This window comes from Onychostruthus taczanowskii, unplaced genomic scaffold (assembly GCF_017590055.1).
Source record: "Onychostruthus taczanowskii isolate IOZ18803 unplaced genomic scaffold, ASM1759005v1 scaffold10, whole genome shotgun sequence".
NCBI lineage: Eukaryota > Metazoa > Chordata > Aves > Passeriformes > Passeridae > Onychostruthus > Onychostruthus taczanowskii.
In genome coordinates this window covers 12,816,291-12,835,163 of record NW_024496526.1, presented here as the reverse complement: position 1 = coordinate 12,835,163, position 18,873 = coordinate 12,816,291, and the positions used below count along the sequence as shown (strand labels likewise).

The following is an 18,873-nucleotide window of genomic DNA, read 5'->3' as shown; positions in this document are numbered from 1 at the left end:
CTGCAAGGCATCTGTTCTGCAAGGTGACCTGTGGAGGCAATAATAAACAAAGTGTCATGCAAGAATAACTATACCAACAACTGAAGACAACAGATAATTAAAGAATTCCTGTGGTATTTTTCATAGCCTGAGCAGTGATCTTCCTTGGGGAGCTGTGAAAATCAGCTGCTCCCATTAATCCCTGAGGAATGAAGAGAAGGCCTCATTAAAAGAGATCTTCTGCTGTGGTGAAAGAAAAGCTGGGTCCTGACCTCAGGCACAAAGTGGCAATGGCACAGCAACCGCTGTCATCTGATCCTGCTCTCTCTCATTGATATTCCCATAATTCAATGTATGGTTCTATAGGCACAGTCTGGATGACTGTCCCCTTTTTACTGCCAGGAGTACTCATGTTTATTCCTTAATGACAGTAGTTGCCAGGTTAGATTCCTTGAAATCTTTTTCCTAAGCATTCAAGACAGAGTGGCTTGAAACCTGTCAAATTGTTCCCTGACCTCCTACACTTGACCAACCCCCCTTCACTTCCCATTCTGTATCCTAATCAATGGTTGTTACCTTGCTGTTATATTTTAACACACTTTATCAAAGTGGAAGCAATTTTACTGCTTAGTGTAGGTATCATCCAATCTCATGGAACTATAAATTGATTTTAGCCAGTTCTCCGAATCTAAAGGTCACAAAAATAAACTCCACATTTTTCTCTCCCTAGCAATGAGTATGTACAAAGTATTACTTAGTCTGCCAGCATCACTAAGCCAGCTATTGACTCTTCTATAACTTGGGGAAGCTGTAAAAGTGGTTGAGGAAGAAAAAAAATCATTGTGCATATAAATAACTTTTTTGTTATTGCCCAAAGCTGAGCCTTGTCATTAATGGGATAATGGGATACACATTGTGCACCCCAAAGGTCCTTTAAATGCTGTTGAGTAGAACAGACATTCTACAGCTGCAGGTATTGGTACAGTAAATCAGGCACACTTACACTGGGCTTATATAAACATTAACTAATAAATTTGTCTGTGTTCTAGAAAGGGGAATGCAGAGAGAAGCTGCCATTTGCTGTGATTCATACCTGTCATATACAACTCCAGGCAAAGATTTAAGAAATACCCCAGGTATCAGGACCTGAAACAAGTACATGCTTCCTTCAAAAGTGAGCTGTATGTCAGAGGCAGGGGGATTGTTTCACATTTTTCTCTTGAATATGCAAACTGAGCCAGGACTTCATGCTGCAAATGATGCCAGCTTGAACTCTTCAGGAAGGGAATGAAGAGGAATTATTTTTTTTGTTCCAACAGAAGCTTATATTCACTCCTGGGAATTATATCACAATACAAGCAGTGAGAATCTTGTGCCTCAAGGTTAAATGAGAGTAGTCATTTGTTTTAATACTTAGAAATGGAAGCAATTGTTGCAGCTTTATGAGTGTCCCAATTTATGGCCAAAATGATGGGTTTAACTTTGCTTCCCAAGTGCTTTGCCAGTAGAAGCAGAAGTATTGTATAGCATTGATGATTAAAAGATATCAGACAAAAAAAGAATTAACTCTCAATTAAATTTATGTACAGTTGTGGATTATGATTATTGTGAAATCCTCCCTGTTGTAATAATAGCTTCTCTCCCTTGTAACTTATGCCATCAGTCTTCAAATGAAACAGAACAAATCCTCTTCAGCTTGCTACAGTGCTCGTGAAGGTACTGGATTATGTGCCACTTCTTTCCAACTCAAGTAATTTTAATCTAAAAATACTCCCGCTAATCCCTATTTTGTACTTTTATTGGCTGCTTTTGACATGAAATTATACTCAATTGCAATGATTTAAGGATTAAAGGATAAGTATTTCTTCATACCGAAACCACAAAAATTACCCAACTGCCTTTGTAGGCTGCCGAGGAGAAAAATATTCCAGAGGAAAATTGTTTCCTAAATCAGTGTTTGATGAGCTGCACCCAAAAATTCCTTCAATTTTGATTTATAATCAACAAAATACCGTTTCCTCAGCATTGATATGTGATAGGTATTCATCTCTCTTAGTGCTTGACTTACTGCAAACTGTGTAACTCTAAAAATAAGTTTCTGAGCTACATTTATCTGCTCTAAAAATGCAAGGCAATTCTGTTCTCACTTACATATTTCACCTGGCTTATATCTGTAGTTTGTACCACTTTGAACCAACCAGACTTGGTTGCAATTTTTCTTGAAGTAAATCAGAGCAGTCTTAAGGAAAAGCCAGCATGGAATTTCACATATAAAGGGAAGTTTTTTGATTTTTTTTAACAGACTCTCCTCCCATCAGAAACAAAAAGCCATTCCTGTCCCTTTCAGACCCATAAAGCAGGTATCCTACATTTATTTAAAAATTTACTAGTAGGGTCAAAAGTCCCTTAAGTCTGCTGGCATTGAAATAAAGAGGAAAGCCTGAGGAATTTAAATCTGTCCAGGCTTCCCTGGGCACATTTCACTTTTGTATAAAATATCTGTTGCTTTTTTGCTAGAAGAGGCAGATCTATTAAATCAAACCACCCAGCATCACTGGTCATATTCTTGGCACAAAGAAAATGAATATATCCTAATGGGGATGCTGGTGATGTTCCTGCACGCTGCAATATCCGTTCTCGTCAGGAGCTGTGGGTATTTCTCCAGACTGGTTTCATCACTCACAGTCACACAGATACCCATCTGTTTGCACTTTCTTCAGCAGGTTAGAGAGGTTGGTGTCATCACAAAGGATTTATTTTTTAACTATTAGTAAATCAGCAATTTTACTGGACAAAGCAGTGCCACATCCATCACCCATAAAAGATTGTTTGTTCAGAGCCAGCTCTTTCTGCCTCTCCTGGTTTAGGCAGCTGAAGATCAAGGGAGGGGGTGATTTTATGATCTCTGTAATCGAGTTCCTCTTTCCCATTCAGAACACCACTGCAAGATCTCCTGTCATAGCAGTTAATTTGCAGTATTGTAGACGTTTGGCACTTGCTATACTCTTGCATGTGCAGCTATTTGTTATGTTTACGTGCTCTGTGCTTCACACTCCTCTAGTGTCTGCACTGTGCATCTGAACTCACTTTGATTTTACATCAGAGAGACCTCTGTCACCTCCTCATTTGCACCACTGTCAGATTGACATCAAGGTGTGGATTTAAAAGGAGAATAAAACGTTTTGAAGTAAAAGGTGTGTGTCTTTAAACACATACTGCTCAATCAAACACCAGAGGAACATGTTAACCTTAAGTTTTGCATTCTTACATTTTGACTTGGAAATCACTTCTGTCATTATTAGCACTCATCATTAATCACTCTCCATGAAAAATAAATATCTCCAGTAGGAGCTTTGGTCGCTAACTCAAGGTTTCATGTCTGGAGATAACTACAGGGGTAAGGACTTCTTACTGCCTGGAACCAATCAAATGATTTTGTTTCAAGAGATGACTGAGGAATGTAATAGATTCCTTTCATCTTTTATCTAACAGAATTGATGAATTTGCATTAAAAAGATCAAGGCCCAGCTTCCAGTCTCACTTACCCCAGTGTAAATCATAAGTGACTCCACTGCACAAGTAGCATTACCCTAATGGACTGAGCTGAGCACAGCTCCTGGAAGACACAAAAAGCCCCTGTTAAGGCACGCACATCACACACAGGACTTTTAAATCCGAGACCTGTGTGTACCAATAGGTGTAGCTAAAAGGCAAGCACTGTTCACCATTCAGAGAGTGCTTTGCAAAGAGGAACTAACCCATCCTGACGTGGTTTATGCAACGAGTTTCACGGCCCACGTGAAGGCAGGGATGGAGATGCTGCAGCCATCAGCTGTGAGGTCGCCTGAGATCCTTTCAAACACAAAACAGAACCACTAAACACACAGCAAAGGATACTCTGATCTGCCTCTGTGTGGTAAGAGCTCTCAGCTCTGCCTCTGGGCTCCAAAACAGGGAAGCATTGAATGCCAATGGCTTCCAGCTCCTAGCTCTGACTCAGGCCATGGAAACTCTGTCCACAATTCATCCCTGGAATGCATGGTGGGAGCTGCTGATCCCTTCAGAAACACAGTTTCAGTGTTTCTAGCTAGGGTGTATTTCAGGACAAAATGTACATTTTTTTCAGATGGAGCATTATGTTGTAAAGATGTCTCCTTCGAGGGGTATGTGATGAAATGGCCACTGAAGTGGGGTTAGAAATGCCACACAAAGACATTCCATATAAATTTGGTCTTATGAAAGAGTGAGTTTTGCAAATGGCATGCCAGTAATCGTCACATGAGGCCTGGATCAGCCTGGCATTTTGGACATAAGCTCTGACCCTTTCCTGCCCTCTGGGTCTGTAATTGCCCCTGGAAATCCACTCCTGCACTTGTCAAGACAGAAAGGGAATCAGAGAGAGTCTTTCTGATGTCTTTCTCCTCCTTAAGGATACCTCATAAAATATTAAGTATTTTCAGAAAAATATCAAGAGACCTGTACAGTATATGCCATGACCCAAACATAACAACCAAAGTAGACACAGTGGGAAGAATATGTTTAGATAATTTAAAAGATAAATGGTCTCCAGCTTCACTGATCCATACACTCTGTCAATCCAGAACTTGTTAAGTGCTTCCAATGCAGATGATATATTTAGGAAATGATGTAGCTCAGCAATAGAAGACCAATGAAGCCCAAGCCATAAAACCACTAGGGAAGAGGACTCAGCTATAAGCCATGAATAATATTTACATTCAATCAGAATATCAAGTACAGATTACATTTCTCTCCTACCAAGAATGTGCCACCTTTTGCTTAAGCAATCACTGGGCCATCATGACTTTTAAGTGATAATAACAACTCAGTCTCCAACAAATAATCTACACAGGATACAGGCTCAGTACTTTTTTACATTGGCAGGGCAGAGCAAGATTATTTTCTCTTAGAATTTCCAGGCTCATTTAATCATCCAGCTATAATAGCACAGAGCTTTTGAAGGGAGCCAACCCTGTTTGCACAAATTTGACAAGATTGCTGTTTTGTTAAATGCACTTAAAGACCTCTTTAGAGCTGAAAGTAACTCAGGCTGGACCAATATCCTGGCCCCATTAAAGCAACACTAAGGGATAAAGCAAAGAAGGATTTGAAGAGAAAGGACTCGTAAGCAGCACAAGACAAATCACAGTATAGGGTTTAAATAAAAATAGGTGTGAAATATACAGACTTATCATGGTCAGGACAAATTTAGGACCAGTTCCTAAACATCTTGCTGGTTTTGAACAGGTATATAAAGGCATAGTAGGACTTCACAGGACTTTCTTGCAGAACCAGGGGATGTCCACTGCCAAATCATGTGAATTTTGCCCAAATATTGCACATCACATGAATAGGGTTGGTTCATTCCTGAAGGAATACAGCAACAGCCTATAGCCAACGCAAGGCAACTGATCCTCTGGGATGGAGGAGAAAATCATTGCCCATGCTGATGATATGTTAGATTTAGAATTTCAGAGAATCAGAATAACAATATTGGAAGGGACCTCAAAAGATATCTGGTGCAACCTTTGTTTTCTCAAAGAGAACTAGCTAAGTTCTTCTGTGCCATACCCTCTGAAATCTTATTATTGTAATTTCTTGCCTTTTGCTTTCTAAATTGGGAAGAAAATCTAGGTACTTGTCAACCTAATCAGTTGAAATTGTGGAGAACTCCATAAAAGCATGATTTCACTGAGAGGATTTATACAAGTTTACATGATTTTTAAATAGGTTCATTACTGGTTCCCAGTAAGGCATAGTTCACTTTGTGTCTTGGCTTTCATATGTAAAAAACCTCATTTTTTATATATTTACAGCTCAAAACAACATAATTATTGTTTTAGACCATTTATTTCTTGAGTTGAATAAAAGAAGTATTTCAGTAATTTATTCTTTGCTATTTCTTTGCTGAAATACTTTGAAGTACTTCAGCTATTTTTTTCTTTGAAGAAATATTATGGCTTTTCTTTTGAAGAAATGAACTTTCTTTATAATCTATTATTACTCTTCTAAAGGATTCTACATAGATATTTCAGAGTATTAGACAGAGATGCTTCAGAAATGATCTGCCTTAATTTAGCCTATTTTGTATATATCTATCAACCTGTTCATGCCTTGAGAGGCTCTGAAGACCCATGAGGCATCATCAGATAAGAACACAGTTTCTATTAATTTTTCCATCTACCTCAGTTCTGAGAAGTAAAATACACTGTCAATTCTTGAATAGAAAATATAATTTGGTTCCATGAACTCAATCTTAACACCACCTTTGCAGCTGCTGAAATAATGCAGTTTCAGGCTTCAATAATTGGAGGAGGCAGAACACAAAAGAGGAGGGGTAAAAGCTCACACCTGAAAGATGGACAAGGCATAATGAAAGGAAGGGTGATAAATCAGCCACCAGGGGATTAAGTGGGAGATCCAGGGTGTGTTTTGAAACACAAGAACACTTCTCTTCCTGTTTTCTGGGAATTCAGGGAAAAGCACAGGAAGAGCGCTTCTGAAAGCAGCAGCAGAGAAGGGGTTAGACCCAAGGAATATAAGGAGCACGGAAGGAGATCTGGCAGCCAAGCAGTGAGAGGAGCACGGCCCCCGTGCCAGGGGTGAGAGCACATCAAACATTCTGAGGTTTTTCCAGCCCACATGAGGGAGGTTTTCAATTAAGTCTTGAAATAAACTGGAAGGTAGACAAGGTGTTTGAGAAAACCTTGTTTGTAAAAACATAGCAGGTTTATAAACCTCCATAGGCAATAAAAAAAAAAAAAAAAAAATAAAAAGCTACTGATAAAGAAAATTGTTGGTAGAGAAGGAAAAAAAATCCATGTCTAGGGAGCATGCTCATATCTTTGTGATCAGTAACTCTTACACCATTTTAAAAACGCTGTCTCTGGTGACCTGATGGTAAAATTTGTATTGAAAACATACAGAAAAAAAATCACAAAAGAAATAAAGAAAACCACCCAACAAACTGAGTCTGAAAACAAAGAGCTCAAAATACATTATTTTCCTCCAAGAGCCATTTTTCTCTCGCTGTGTTAACCACCTCCCTGTACTTTGCCTGTATATGATGTCTTGTCCCAAGAATCTTACTTGGAAAGCAGATCCACATTAGAGGGGGAAATGTAATGCATTAGGATAAATTTCATATTTAAAGCTTTTCTATCAGTTTCAGACTTGAGTGGCAGACTAGAACTCCAACTCATGGCCTAATAGCACTCTTATCTACCCAGGAGGCCAAAAAAGGAGATGATCACTTAAATCTATGAGAAATCTGGCTTAAATTATTATAAAATAAGGCACTATTAGTGCCCCAACTCTTTGTTTTTCTTAGTTGTTTCTGTCATGTAATCTTCATAATTACTCTTTAATTAATCTCCACAATCTCTTAAACGTCATGAAAGGGTTTTTGTTTCTTAAACTCTAAATCACAATGCTTTCTATTGCAAAATCTTTACAAATAGAAAAATATTCCTTATTAAGAAAAATATTCCCTATTAAAAAATAGCTATACCTTAGCAAAATCTTTCTAACAATTGTTTTGTATTTGTTCAGTATGAAAGGGATAATCTTTATGTACTCCTTGACACATCTTAGATAAGACTGAAAACTTTGTCAAGCAGTCAATAGTATCATTTGCATCTTCATGAATGGTTTCTTTCCTGGCCAGCCATCTCAGAAACCCCTTTTTCTTTAAAGACAGCAGTTAATGAATTGAGATGTCAATTATATTGCTCTGAAAACCTTGAAGCAAATGAACTGCACAGTGATGCAAAAATTATAAATTACCTTTAATGTGACATAAGCAAATCAACTACCTCACACTCAGGTAATATTTTCTTGTATACACACAAAAGTTTTCAACATCCCAGAACTGGAAAAGGACATCCTTGATAGCAGAGTCTAGACCCCCTTTTATTTCTGGGAATCATTTACTCTGAACACAGAAAGTCTCATAAACAAGTTTTAGTGGGTGAGCTGACTGAAGATCCCAGTTTTTCTCCTCCCCACAAAAGTTGTGTTAAAACAGAATGATTCTGTATTTCACTGACACAAGACAAATTTGCCTTGCAAATTCTGAATGGTGTTAGAGAATTGTGTATGTGCAGCTGCAGCCACGTTGGCAAACAGAGTCTGGAGCAGGGGAGTTGTTATAATCAGAAGTGGCTGAGTGATGCAGAGTCCACAAACTATTCCCTGCTGCTCATGATTTTGGTAGGTGAAGGGGAAGAAAATTACTCACCAGGCAGCAACATCAGCGACACAATCTCATTTTCTATCAGGCTGAAAGAGCTCAGGGATAGTGAACTAGATGTTCACCTTTTAATTTCATCATTAAAGCATCTAGTGAGTAAATTTGCCCATTGCAGAAGTGGTGGTTTGAGAGCACAAGGACTGAATACTCCTGTACAGATGGAGAGAGAGCCGTGTGACTGCTCTGCTCTGTGCTGAGCTGTGTGCATGTGAGGCACACAGCATTTGACTTTCCACTTTTTTACATAAAAAAATACGTAAAGGATCATTAGGTGAAAAATTAAGCTCCTATCTAAATTTACATTAATATCCCAATCACAATGAACCTTTGAAATGCTTTTTTGCTACCAAAAAAAAAGTCCTGGAAGTAATTCTTTGTAAAACTTGGGAGGTTGAAGCTGTATTTCACTTAAAGGTGGTGAGGAATTTTTTCTGGGAGTTACTGCTTGTGATTGTAGAAGGGATATGGTGACTGGGAATTCCACCCAGCATCTAATGTGGGGAGCTTCTGTATGCTTGAAAGGAAGGAAAGGAGAATCAGAACTGTGTTATTGAATATTTAGGAGAGGGAAGACATTAGGGTATCACTGGATGGCAAAACAAGAGATTTAGGAATTAAACACACTCTGAGTAGAAAAGAAAGTAATGCCAGAACATAATAATATAAAAGAGGAAACTAAGAGTTGATGAAAAAAACAGAATTTCCCTGGAGCATCCTATTGACAGCTGCTCTTGTTTCCCTTTTCTCACTCAGTAAATACAGAAACAAATATTAACATGGAAACATGCAGAGGGAAATGGGAATATCCTTAGCACTCTAGTAACAAGACTTCTTAGACCAGTGTAATTTTTCTGTTCTCTCTTGACATTTTAAATAAGATTTATGTGCTGGTAGATGTCTCAAATTTTAAATGATGACCCACACAGTGTAATATGTCAAAAGAGCATTTCTCTGCCAACATTCTTCTGAATGAGAAATTGGCTGGACAGCAGGTACTACTAAATGTTAATAGCTCTAAAACTACACAAATTGTAAATTTATTGAATTGTGTTAATAATGAATCCTTAAACTGCTCACAGAATTCTGAAGGAGTTGTAACTCGAGCAGAATTAAAGCATAATCCTCTGAAGTAAAAGGAGTTTAAGGAGAAGGAGCCAGTCTCCACCTGGAGTGCAGTCTGGTTTGGGGCATTTTAGTAGATTAAAAGAGAGAGAAACACTTGTGATTACATGAAGATGCTCAAGCCATTGCATAAATAAAAAATAATACTCATATTTTAAGCCCAAAAGGAAAATTTCTAACTCTAATAGCTGCAAAGAGAAGCATGGCAATGCAAAGGTGATAAATACTGATATCTGGTAGGCAGCAAGACAGCTTAGGCAAGTATTTGAAGTGTCAGCTGCCAGTTTTGGCCAGGATGGGGCTGTCTCCAAGGCACATGGCTTGGGAAGAACAGTGTGAAGGTGTGTAAGTCTAAGCACAGCAAAGGTGTGGGAGAACAGCACCAAGGAATACAGCAACCAGCCTGGTGTACCCTGCCCTAGGCAGGGTGTGAAATGTGTGCTGCTTCACTGGGAGCAGAATAGTTGGGGTCAGAAAGGGACATGACTTCTCTTAAAGCAAGTATGGATCTGTTTTTTTTTTTTGAAAGACTGTAAATGTTTAAAAAAAAAACCAAAAACCAACAAAACAAAACAAAAAAAAAAACCTCTAAAAAACAAATCATAAATTCAGAAGAGAAAAAATATATTGGATTTCCTTTCTGTTTCAGAATGTTGATATGTCACCCTGGGTTTAAGAGATGTCAAGCACCTTCTCTGCGAATGGCTGTTTCACCAGCTTCAGTAGTCATTTTTATTCCCTTGGGAATGATCTGGATCCTACAGATTTGCTGTGCCTTAGCAACACCATGATGGCACTGGAGAGCCAGGGGCTGGCTGTGACAGTTCTGATTTGTCAAATCCCAGTGGGAAACCCTGGGAGAACCAGAGGCTGGAGGGTCACAGGCTGGGAGACTCCTGCACCACAGGGATGGAAAATGTCCTGGTGGAAAGTGCCTCATCCAGTTGGATGAGGGATGTTAAACCTGTGTCTCAGAAATTTGCTCTCTGTCACCCTTGTTCCAGTGCTCCCCAGCTGGGGGACAGCAGAGGAATCTGCCAGATTCATTTGATCCATACAGGAATGATGCTCTGCTCACAGTGCATCAATAAGAACAGAGGTCCTGCCATGCTCACCTGGAGCAGAGCAGCAGCATCTCAGTCTCTTATCTACTTCTGTGAAAAATAAACTCAGTTATTCCACTGCTGCACATTTCCCCATTAGTTTGTGCAGAAATACTGACAGGGAGTGAAAACGTGGGTTTGTTCCATTGTATGACCTTGAGCACTTCACCTTGTGGGGGATTTTTTGATGATTTTACCCAGTCCAATATACAATCATAGGCTGGCATAACAGGGAAAACAGATTGACACACTCACAGTTTGCATTGATAATGGGTTACACGTTTGAAGATATTGATCAAGGAAAATATTTTGAGCAAGGAAAATAAATTGAAGTAATGCAGGATTTGAGAAAGCTGCTGACTACAGACAACTGAGTCTGCATTCTTTTGGTTTGTTTTCTTTGTTTTAGCTCATTTAGATACTTGGAAGGCTGCAGAAAAAAATTTTCAGGTATTCCAGAGAAAAATCTATCATGTTCTTATCTGAACTAAATTGTACTCTATCAATACAAGCAAAAATCTGAAACAATGAAAGCTGAGAGGACACTCTGATCAGCACCCTTGAATGACACCAACATCTTATGGAGTTTAGTCACCTCTACAGAGTGGCTGAGGGACCTTTATCTGTATATATCATAATGAATGACCAACAAAAATGTGCTATTACTCTTCAGTGGTAGCATCTTAGATGTAAAAATTATCTTATCACAGAAATATTCCAAAAATATGCTCCCCCTTACAAGGAAAGATGAAGTTTATTTGAAGGATGGGTATCTCACCTCTATCATCTGCTAAAGAAATAAAAGATTTGCCTTTCTCAGGTAGTCAGTCTGATCTCCTTACTAGTTACTCAAATTTAATTGGGAGGGAAACCCATTTAATTATGACACAGTGGAAGGAGCTTAAAGCTATAATCAGGGCTCATTTTGGAAATTTGTCAGAGAGGTCATTCAGCCCTTCACTGTCATTCCTGTTGATTTCTTGTCCCTGAATCAAACTTTCTAAGGGCTATAATGATCATCTATTACCGATAATTTTCTGTGGAGATACTTCTTTCATCTTTCTCTCATTCATTCATTTTTAAAAATCCTTTGACTTCCCTATCCTCACATGCTATTTTTGCTGATGTCCTCCTGCTTCATCATCTCTGCTCTCCCATTGTGTGTCCCCCATCAGTCACCAGCCTTACTTTGGATACTGAAATCCACGTGTTTGCCTTCTGTTCCACTAAATACCATGTATTTACCTGCTGATGGCCACAGCTCGATCCAGCACCATTGTAAATCTCCAAAACATTGTGCTTCAGGGCAATAAAAACTCATCAGCTGCCAGCAGAATGACACTATTTATCAGCCAAATAAACACTGCTTTGGCTGCCAGGATTTGTTTTGGTCCAGTCAATGCCCTAACTTTCATCTGACCCTTGCCAAGCATCCAAGCATTCCTTGCAATCTATGGTTAAGACCTCCATCAATGGGAGTTTTTAGAAAGTGATTAATATTTATATTTAAAGAAAGGGGTGCATCCTGCATGGGGTTAACCCCAGAACCAAGCAAGCGTTGTTGTTCAGGATCCAATGTATTCCATATCCTACAGAGTGAGTGTGCCAGAACCGGTTAAAAATAGCCTCTTCCATTCATTAGCGTCAGCAGATGGCCATTAATCTTCCTGAAAGTATTGATTCAAACTACTCGTCTCCACTTTCAAGGCCCTTCACAGAGTCCCCTCTGCCCATCTATCATCCCTCCTTACACAGCTGAAAAGGTGGCTGGCTTTGGGACAAGCGGGTGACAGTAACAAACCGGCCGCTCCCTCACACGATGCCCCTCTCGTCTGCAGGGAGCTGTACACGGCACCAACAAAGCTCTTCCATTTGTCTCCTTTAAAAGCTTCCCTAAAACTTCCCTTTGCCATCAGGGCTACAGCAGCATTCCAGAGTCACCCACTGGTGTGGTGGCACTGGAGCCTCTCCAGGGCACGCTCTTGCCAAGGGCCGCGTTGACACTGTGTGTTTCTCCTGCTCCAGCATCTGTCTGTGCCAAGCTGGGATGTTCTGTCTCCTTGACTCAAAGAGCTGGAATGAGAACTCTGAGTTATGCCCTCAGAGCATTTCCCAGCACAGCACTGCAGTAAAGACAGGTAATAAGAAACAAATCCTGGCTCAGGAGGTCAAGAACTGGAAGATTCACCACAAAAAAGGTGCACAGTACCAAAACCTCACAGACTAGTGCAAGCCAAAATTACTACAGCAGCGCAAGAAGTTTTTGCTTGGCTGCAATTTAACCCCTGAATGTCAACCCAGTGCTGCAACTCAAGTAATGCCTGAACTTCCCTGAGACTTGCTGTGTAAAATATATTTCATCTGGTCCACGAATGCCATCCTTTGAGTGTCATCACTGCAGTTCCCTGTGCATCAGTGCTGGTGTCACCTACAGCAGACAACCCTGTGTGATTTCTAAACCAATTGGCATAAACCTCCCTGTAATATCTGATAATTAACTCTTTTACTTCTAGGATTGATGTTCTTTTGTTTGCTCCAAACCCAAAAGTTAACTGTGGTTCCTTTCAACTCTAGACCAGAAAATTTAGGTAATATATATCTTCCTTCTGCCCTAGTTTCAAGATCTTTCCAAGCCCACGTGGATTTTCCTGGAAGAAATATTGAAGATGCTGGAGCCTCTCATCAAGATGTATCTAAGACATCAAGAAATGTATTTTCCCTTCTTTCTCAACCCCAAATCCCAAGACAAGATATTACATTCCTTTTGGAAAGAAACCCCACAGCCATTCACACTCCATCCCTTACAATGGAAAGGGAGACTTCCCAAGCTCAGACACCACCAGAAAAACAGCCTGATATGGAGTTCACAGCACCTGAGAAACAACCTTTTCTTGAGAAAAGAAGTGATCTCACACCCCTTCTGCACGAGGAGCCAGAGCCCAGAGCCCCAGGTGTTGGTGTGACCTCCCACCCCTCTCTCCATTTTAAGCAGCACAAAGAAACTACAGCATGGGCTGTTCCTCCCCATCCCAACACAAATCCAGGTTCATTCCCTGCAAGCTCACAGACTCATTCCAGGCATGGTTACTCTCCCAGGAAATGGCCCAGTCGAGTCTCAGTCTTGAGGAACAGCCCCCCCCAGGGTTTCCCAACAGAGCAGCCCAGAGCATCTCCCCTGGCCACGCACCTCCCTGCTCCTCCCCGTTGGCTGGGCCCTTCCCTGGCTGCTCCATCCCGGAGTGCTGGGTCTGCTCCTGGACACAGCACAGCAACCAGGAGGGTGCTCAGCAGAGCAAGGGGTGCTGTGGAGCTGCCAAAAACCAGCAGTGGGGTGCAGCACAGAGCAGTGTGTGCTGAGCTGCCCTGTTTCACGGGGGTGCAGTGCCAGCCAGCCAGAGATGGAGAGTTCCGCTGTGGTCCTTGTCCCCCTGGATACAGCGGTGATGGAATCACATGTGAAGGTAAGGGAGAAAATCCTCTTTAAACCGCTCTAATATATCCAAGTCTAATAATTCTCCACAGTAAAATTCTTTTTTTTGTATACATTTAGAAATTTTGGGTCTGGGACCATTCTGTTTTCAAAACCAATTATATTTCAAAATAATAAATAAAACTTATAACTTTGAAACAGCCCTTTATGCTTACAAAAATGACCTGTTTATTTGATACCATCTAATCTATTAAAACAAGGCACAGATTGTGATCTTGCTCAATGCCAGATTCATTCTAAGTCATCACATTCAAAACCATATAAAATTTCTGTGAGAAAGAGAAAATTTGATTCTACTTCTCTATACAACACATTCTAGGAAAAAATTATTTTTCTAATATCTTAAAAATTACCTGTAAATGTCTATCTAATATCTCAAACATGAAACTGAACTTGTCATCTCAAATGGATAACACCAGAAGGGTTTTCACAATATATTGAGTTATTTATTAGGCACCTGAGAATCCTTCTGTAAACCCATAGGATTATGTACTTTGTTGAAGCAATGAATTCCCTGACTTTGCTATCATTAATCACACCTTTTGCTGACATCCCTCTGATAAGTTGATATCTTAACTGGCCTTCCACCACACAAAGCAAAAGTATTTGTAACATTCATTCCCGTCTTTCTTGTTTTGTCTCTCATTCCTCATGCACAGAGCAGGGGGGTCTTTGCCAGGATGTGCTGGGAAGGACCTTGCTGTAAGCCAGGCTTTGTGGGGGTATGAAGCCCCCAGCACTGCTGCAGCTGTCTGAGCTCAGTGCACTATTGGAGATACAGTACAGAGTGTACAAAAACAGGTTTCTCTAATCTTGAGCACTTCATTTTTTTGCCTATTTGCACATTTCTGAAACGCCCCTCCTAAAGGATTTAGAGTTACTTGGAACAAAGGAGTTTGTCTTTAACTTCTGTTTTATACCTAGAGTGGAAAAGGCCCAAACATGTTCTGGTACTGGGAAGCTCAAAGCAAGTCTGGCCACAGAAAGGCCTCCCCTCAAAGACCATGGCCACGTACATATGAATATTTACAGTCTGGACATAAGGCTGCTGTGTGTTTAGCAGACCCATCAGTACAATCCTTAAAACATAAATCTACCTCAAAATGTAAATCTACCTCTGCCTTTTACTTGTGAGATGTTTCTTTCAGTTACTGGTATTACTGAAAATCTCCCTGGAGAGTCCTCAGGATGAAATACTTTATTACCAACATCATTCTGCATCTTGGGGCTTGACGACACGATGCACAAACATCCTTTTTTGTCTCTTGTCAGTGACCATGACACCTGACTCAATAATTAGCCTGTCCCTTCCCTTCTCCATCCTGAGCCCCCTGCACACCTGCACCCTGGGGCAGAGCCAGTGCTGTGAACAGCTCCCTTTGTACCCCCACCACAGATGTCCCTGCCCATGTCAGATGAAGGTGATCCATCATGACAAACGAGGCTGAAAAATGAGGGTAATTTCTTGGATTAAGGCCTGTCACAACCTCAGCTATCAGCACCTTGTGATGCCCACCCTACACCAACTGCCCTCGAGACAGCAGTGCCCTCTGAGAACAGGAGACAAATACTGGGCAAAAAATCAAAGCTTAGATGAGACCAACATTTGCAAAATCTCCAGGCTTCAACATAACATCCTTGGCAAGTGAGCAAAAATGTCAAGAGACTCAGACACTATTGACAGTTGTCTCCATCTTATTTCATATCAAAATTCAAGGAGATAAAAGAACCAGCCCGCTGATAGCAAGTTTTAATACCTTTAGATCTTGAGGGGATGTGACCTTTGTTTAATAACAATGTCTGAAAATAATCTAAAATAAGAAGTACTTTACCAAGTGGTATGTATGCTGTGATAAAATACAATTTTTTTTTTTCTCTAAATGTGCAGATTCAAAACCAGACTTGGAGGACTAGCAGAAAAAAAAAACATAGGCAGAATTCTGAAAACTAATTTTTTCCTAAAGTATATCAAAAAACATTGTATATCTTTCATATTAAATGTTATATTAAATATAACATTTAATATATTTAATAGACAAAGTTTTTTATCTTTATATATATAAATTTTATATATAAAATTTTTTATATCTTTAATATAATTATCCCTGTGGACAAGCCCCTCAGCCTCTCTGTCACAGTTCAGCTGGAAGCCCTGTCTGTTTTGTCACCCTGCCCTGGGGGTCACACACTCCCAGGACCACAGGATGGAAGAGACCCCTGGGGACCATCAGGTGTAACCTGCTACCTTCTCTTGGAAGAACACAGCTAAATGTCAGTGTGTTTGGCTCACATTCAGATATCCAAACCGAGATATTTTCAGACTATTCCATTTGGATCACTCCCTTCACTGCTGACATCTCTGTTGTCTGTCAGAAGTAGAACTCTGCTTTTGCTTCTCCTGCTTTGGTGTAATAAGAACTACAGATTGTTTTCCTTCTGTCAGCAGCTACTTACTCTTCAGGTGAGGGGAGATTAAACAGTTCCTCAAGGCTCTGCAGCTCTTTCCCCTTCCTGTACAAAGGCAATAGGACCTTTTTTAGTAGCCTAATGTTAAGACTTCACAGCCAAACAGGCCAGCTTTAAAATTTTCATTTCAGAGCAGTGTTTTGGAGACAGTCAGCATCACCTATACTAAAATAAAAAATAAGTAGAGGAGGAAAGGCCTGCTGTAGTCCACTGGATTATCCCACATTTTCTCTAGCAGAAGATGCTCTCTGGCATTTCTGGAGCAAGCTTAGCCAAGCACTCCTCTGGTGATGAGGGAGGTTGCTAAATACCTAATTTTCACTCTGAGTGCTGTTTCCAAGGATATCTGCAATGTACTGCATTGGTACAGTCTCTTTCTATCAGCTTTTGGGACAGCACAAATCACCTGCCAAGGAGTACTGCAGGATCATCAGAGCACAAACAGAGCTTTACACATTTCAGCTCCATGTGCCAGTTGAATAAAAACCTAGCACTGTAACAATGCAGAACGAGCCCGAACAGGATTGAGATCAGATATCAGCGTTTCTGACATTTTGTCTGGTGTGTTACAAGTGGAACATGTGCTGCAGTGATTTGTAACACTTGGGGCTAACACTCTGAAATATTTGTTAGTGGTGGTGGTCACCCTAGAGCAGCTCCTTGCCATCCTGCCTCTGTTCCCCACCCTGCCAAGGTGCACAGGTCATCACTTGCAAAGCTGCTGCATCCACTGGGCAAGGAAAAGGGGAAAATGCTGTCATTTCCCTGGGCTCAGCTCATTCCCCAGGGTTTGTGCATATGGCACTGCCTGAGAGCAGCTCTTGTACTCCTGGAGCTCCTTAGGGTGCCCTAAGGTGGAACCCTGCCTTTCCATTTGATAACAGAATTGAACTTAATGAAAAATTCTGCTCTGGGTATCGTTGTTGGGTTTCTTTCTGAGACCTAGACCTGAAAACTGATGAAACATAAGGATTTAAGCCAAATTTCTCATCATTCTTTTTGGGTTTTTTTGTTTCCCTGACTCCAAGCTCCTTTTATAGGGACTGTCTGGTCACTAAAACTGTACCATTAAAAAGTCAGCCTCCATTTCATAGAATACAGACTATTATGTAAAACCATTTTGGATTAGGTTGACAGTTAAGGGATGGTATCTTTCTGGTATTTCAGCAGTCATAAAAGAGCCTCAGCATTCCTGTCAAAGATAAAGTTATAATACTTTAGAGAAATATTCTTAAGAGGGTGAAGTCAGTAGAACTGGATTATTTAATTGTCTTTGTACAGTGTTTTCAAAGAGAAGGGGAAGTCTAGAACAGTGGGAGTAGTGTTTTCTGCTCAAGAGGTAAAAACACAGCATTGCCTTGACATTACAAGAACACTTTTCAAACTAAATAATTTCCATAATAACAGGAGAGATGGAGTAGTTGGGAAAGCATTATGACTTCACCACGCACAGCTGCATATAATGACAAAAAAATTTGGGTAGCTCACATTAATTTTTTTTGACATTTTATACTCCAAAAGATCTACCATATCAAACCAGAAGTACTTTCCCATTCTCCAAGAGCTGCCAGCTTCATTTATCTGGCAATATGTGGGAAAGATAGAGGGATACTCTCAGGAGTAGCTTCTCAGAAATTATGGATCATGTGCTCCAAAACACAGGGTGATGCCTCAGAACTTTATCCTCTTCACCCTTTCCAGCTCACATCTGATTTCACAGTTTTCTATCCTAAAGTCATATATTTCTGAAGAACCTCATTATTCACTTGTTCTTTGTACAAAAGCTCTTCTATAACTTTGTTTATTTATCCTTGAATCTTTTTCTGCATCTTTTCCTCTTTTACTGTAGCTTTTTTGAGCTGAGGGCTCAGACCTGTATTTAAGTATTTAAGATGGAGTTCACCATGGATACAGGCCATAAGGAAGTCTGGCCTTTTGTGCTCTGCTCCTTTCTTAATGATTCCTACCACTTTATTTGGGGTTTTTTGGCTGCAGATGAGCACTCAGCTGATATTTCACAAAGCAAACTGCATTGGTAAAACCTAGCCAGCGCTGGTGCCTACATTTTTATTCCCAATTTATTCCATCAAGTTTCTCTTGTTAACATTCCTGTTGCTATGATGGACATTCCTCTCATAACTGGGCTCCCGGACTGCTGGATTATTTAAATATGCAATGAGTTAATTTAATTGCAGTAGCACATGCTTTAATCCTATGCTTCATTTCATTTATCTGTGTATCTTACATGCAAAAGAAAAGCTTCAGTCCACAGCTTTCCAAAAGAAAAAACAACAACTGAGGAACTTTCCTTTCCCTTTTTCCATCCCACCCTTGTGCTGAACACATTAAAACTTCATCTGCACATTTAGGAAGTTAGGTTAATGTATCTTTGAAAGGAAATAAATAATGTACAATGAAACAAGGTAGACTATGCTCCCTTCAGT

At 40.2% G+C, this 18,873-nt stretch overlaps 1 protein-coding gene across 1 annotated transcript in view; it reads left to right on the top strand.

Moving 5' to 3' along the window:
- The window catches only part of LOC121336300 (von Willebrand factor D and EGF domain-containing protein-like), a 165,807-nt gene that overhangs the window by 116,678 nt on the left and 30,256 nt on the right, over window positions 1-18,873 (top strand). The window contains 1 exon segment of the mRNA XM_041405320.1: window positions 13,089-13,934. Within this exon segment, the coding sequence (XP_041261254.1) occupies window positions 13,089-13,934 (846 nt within the window).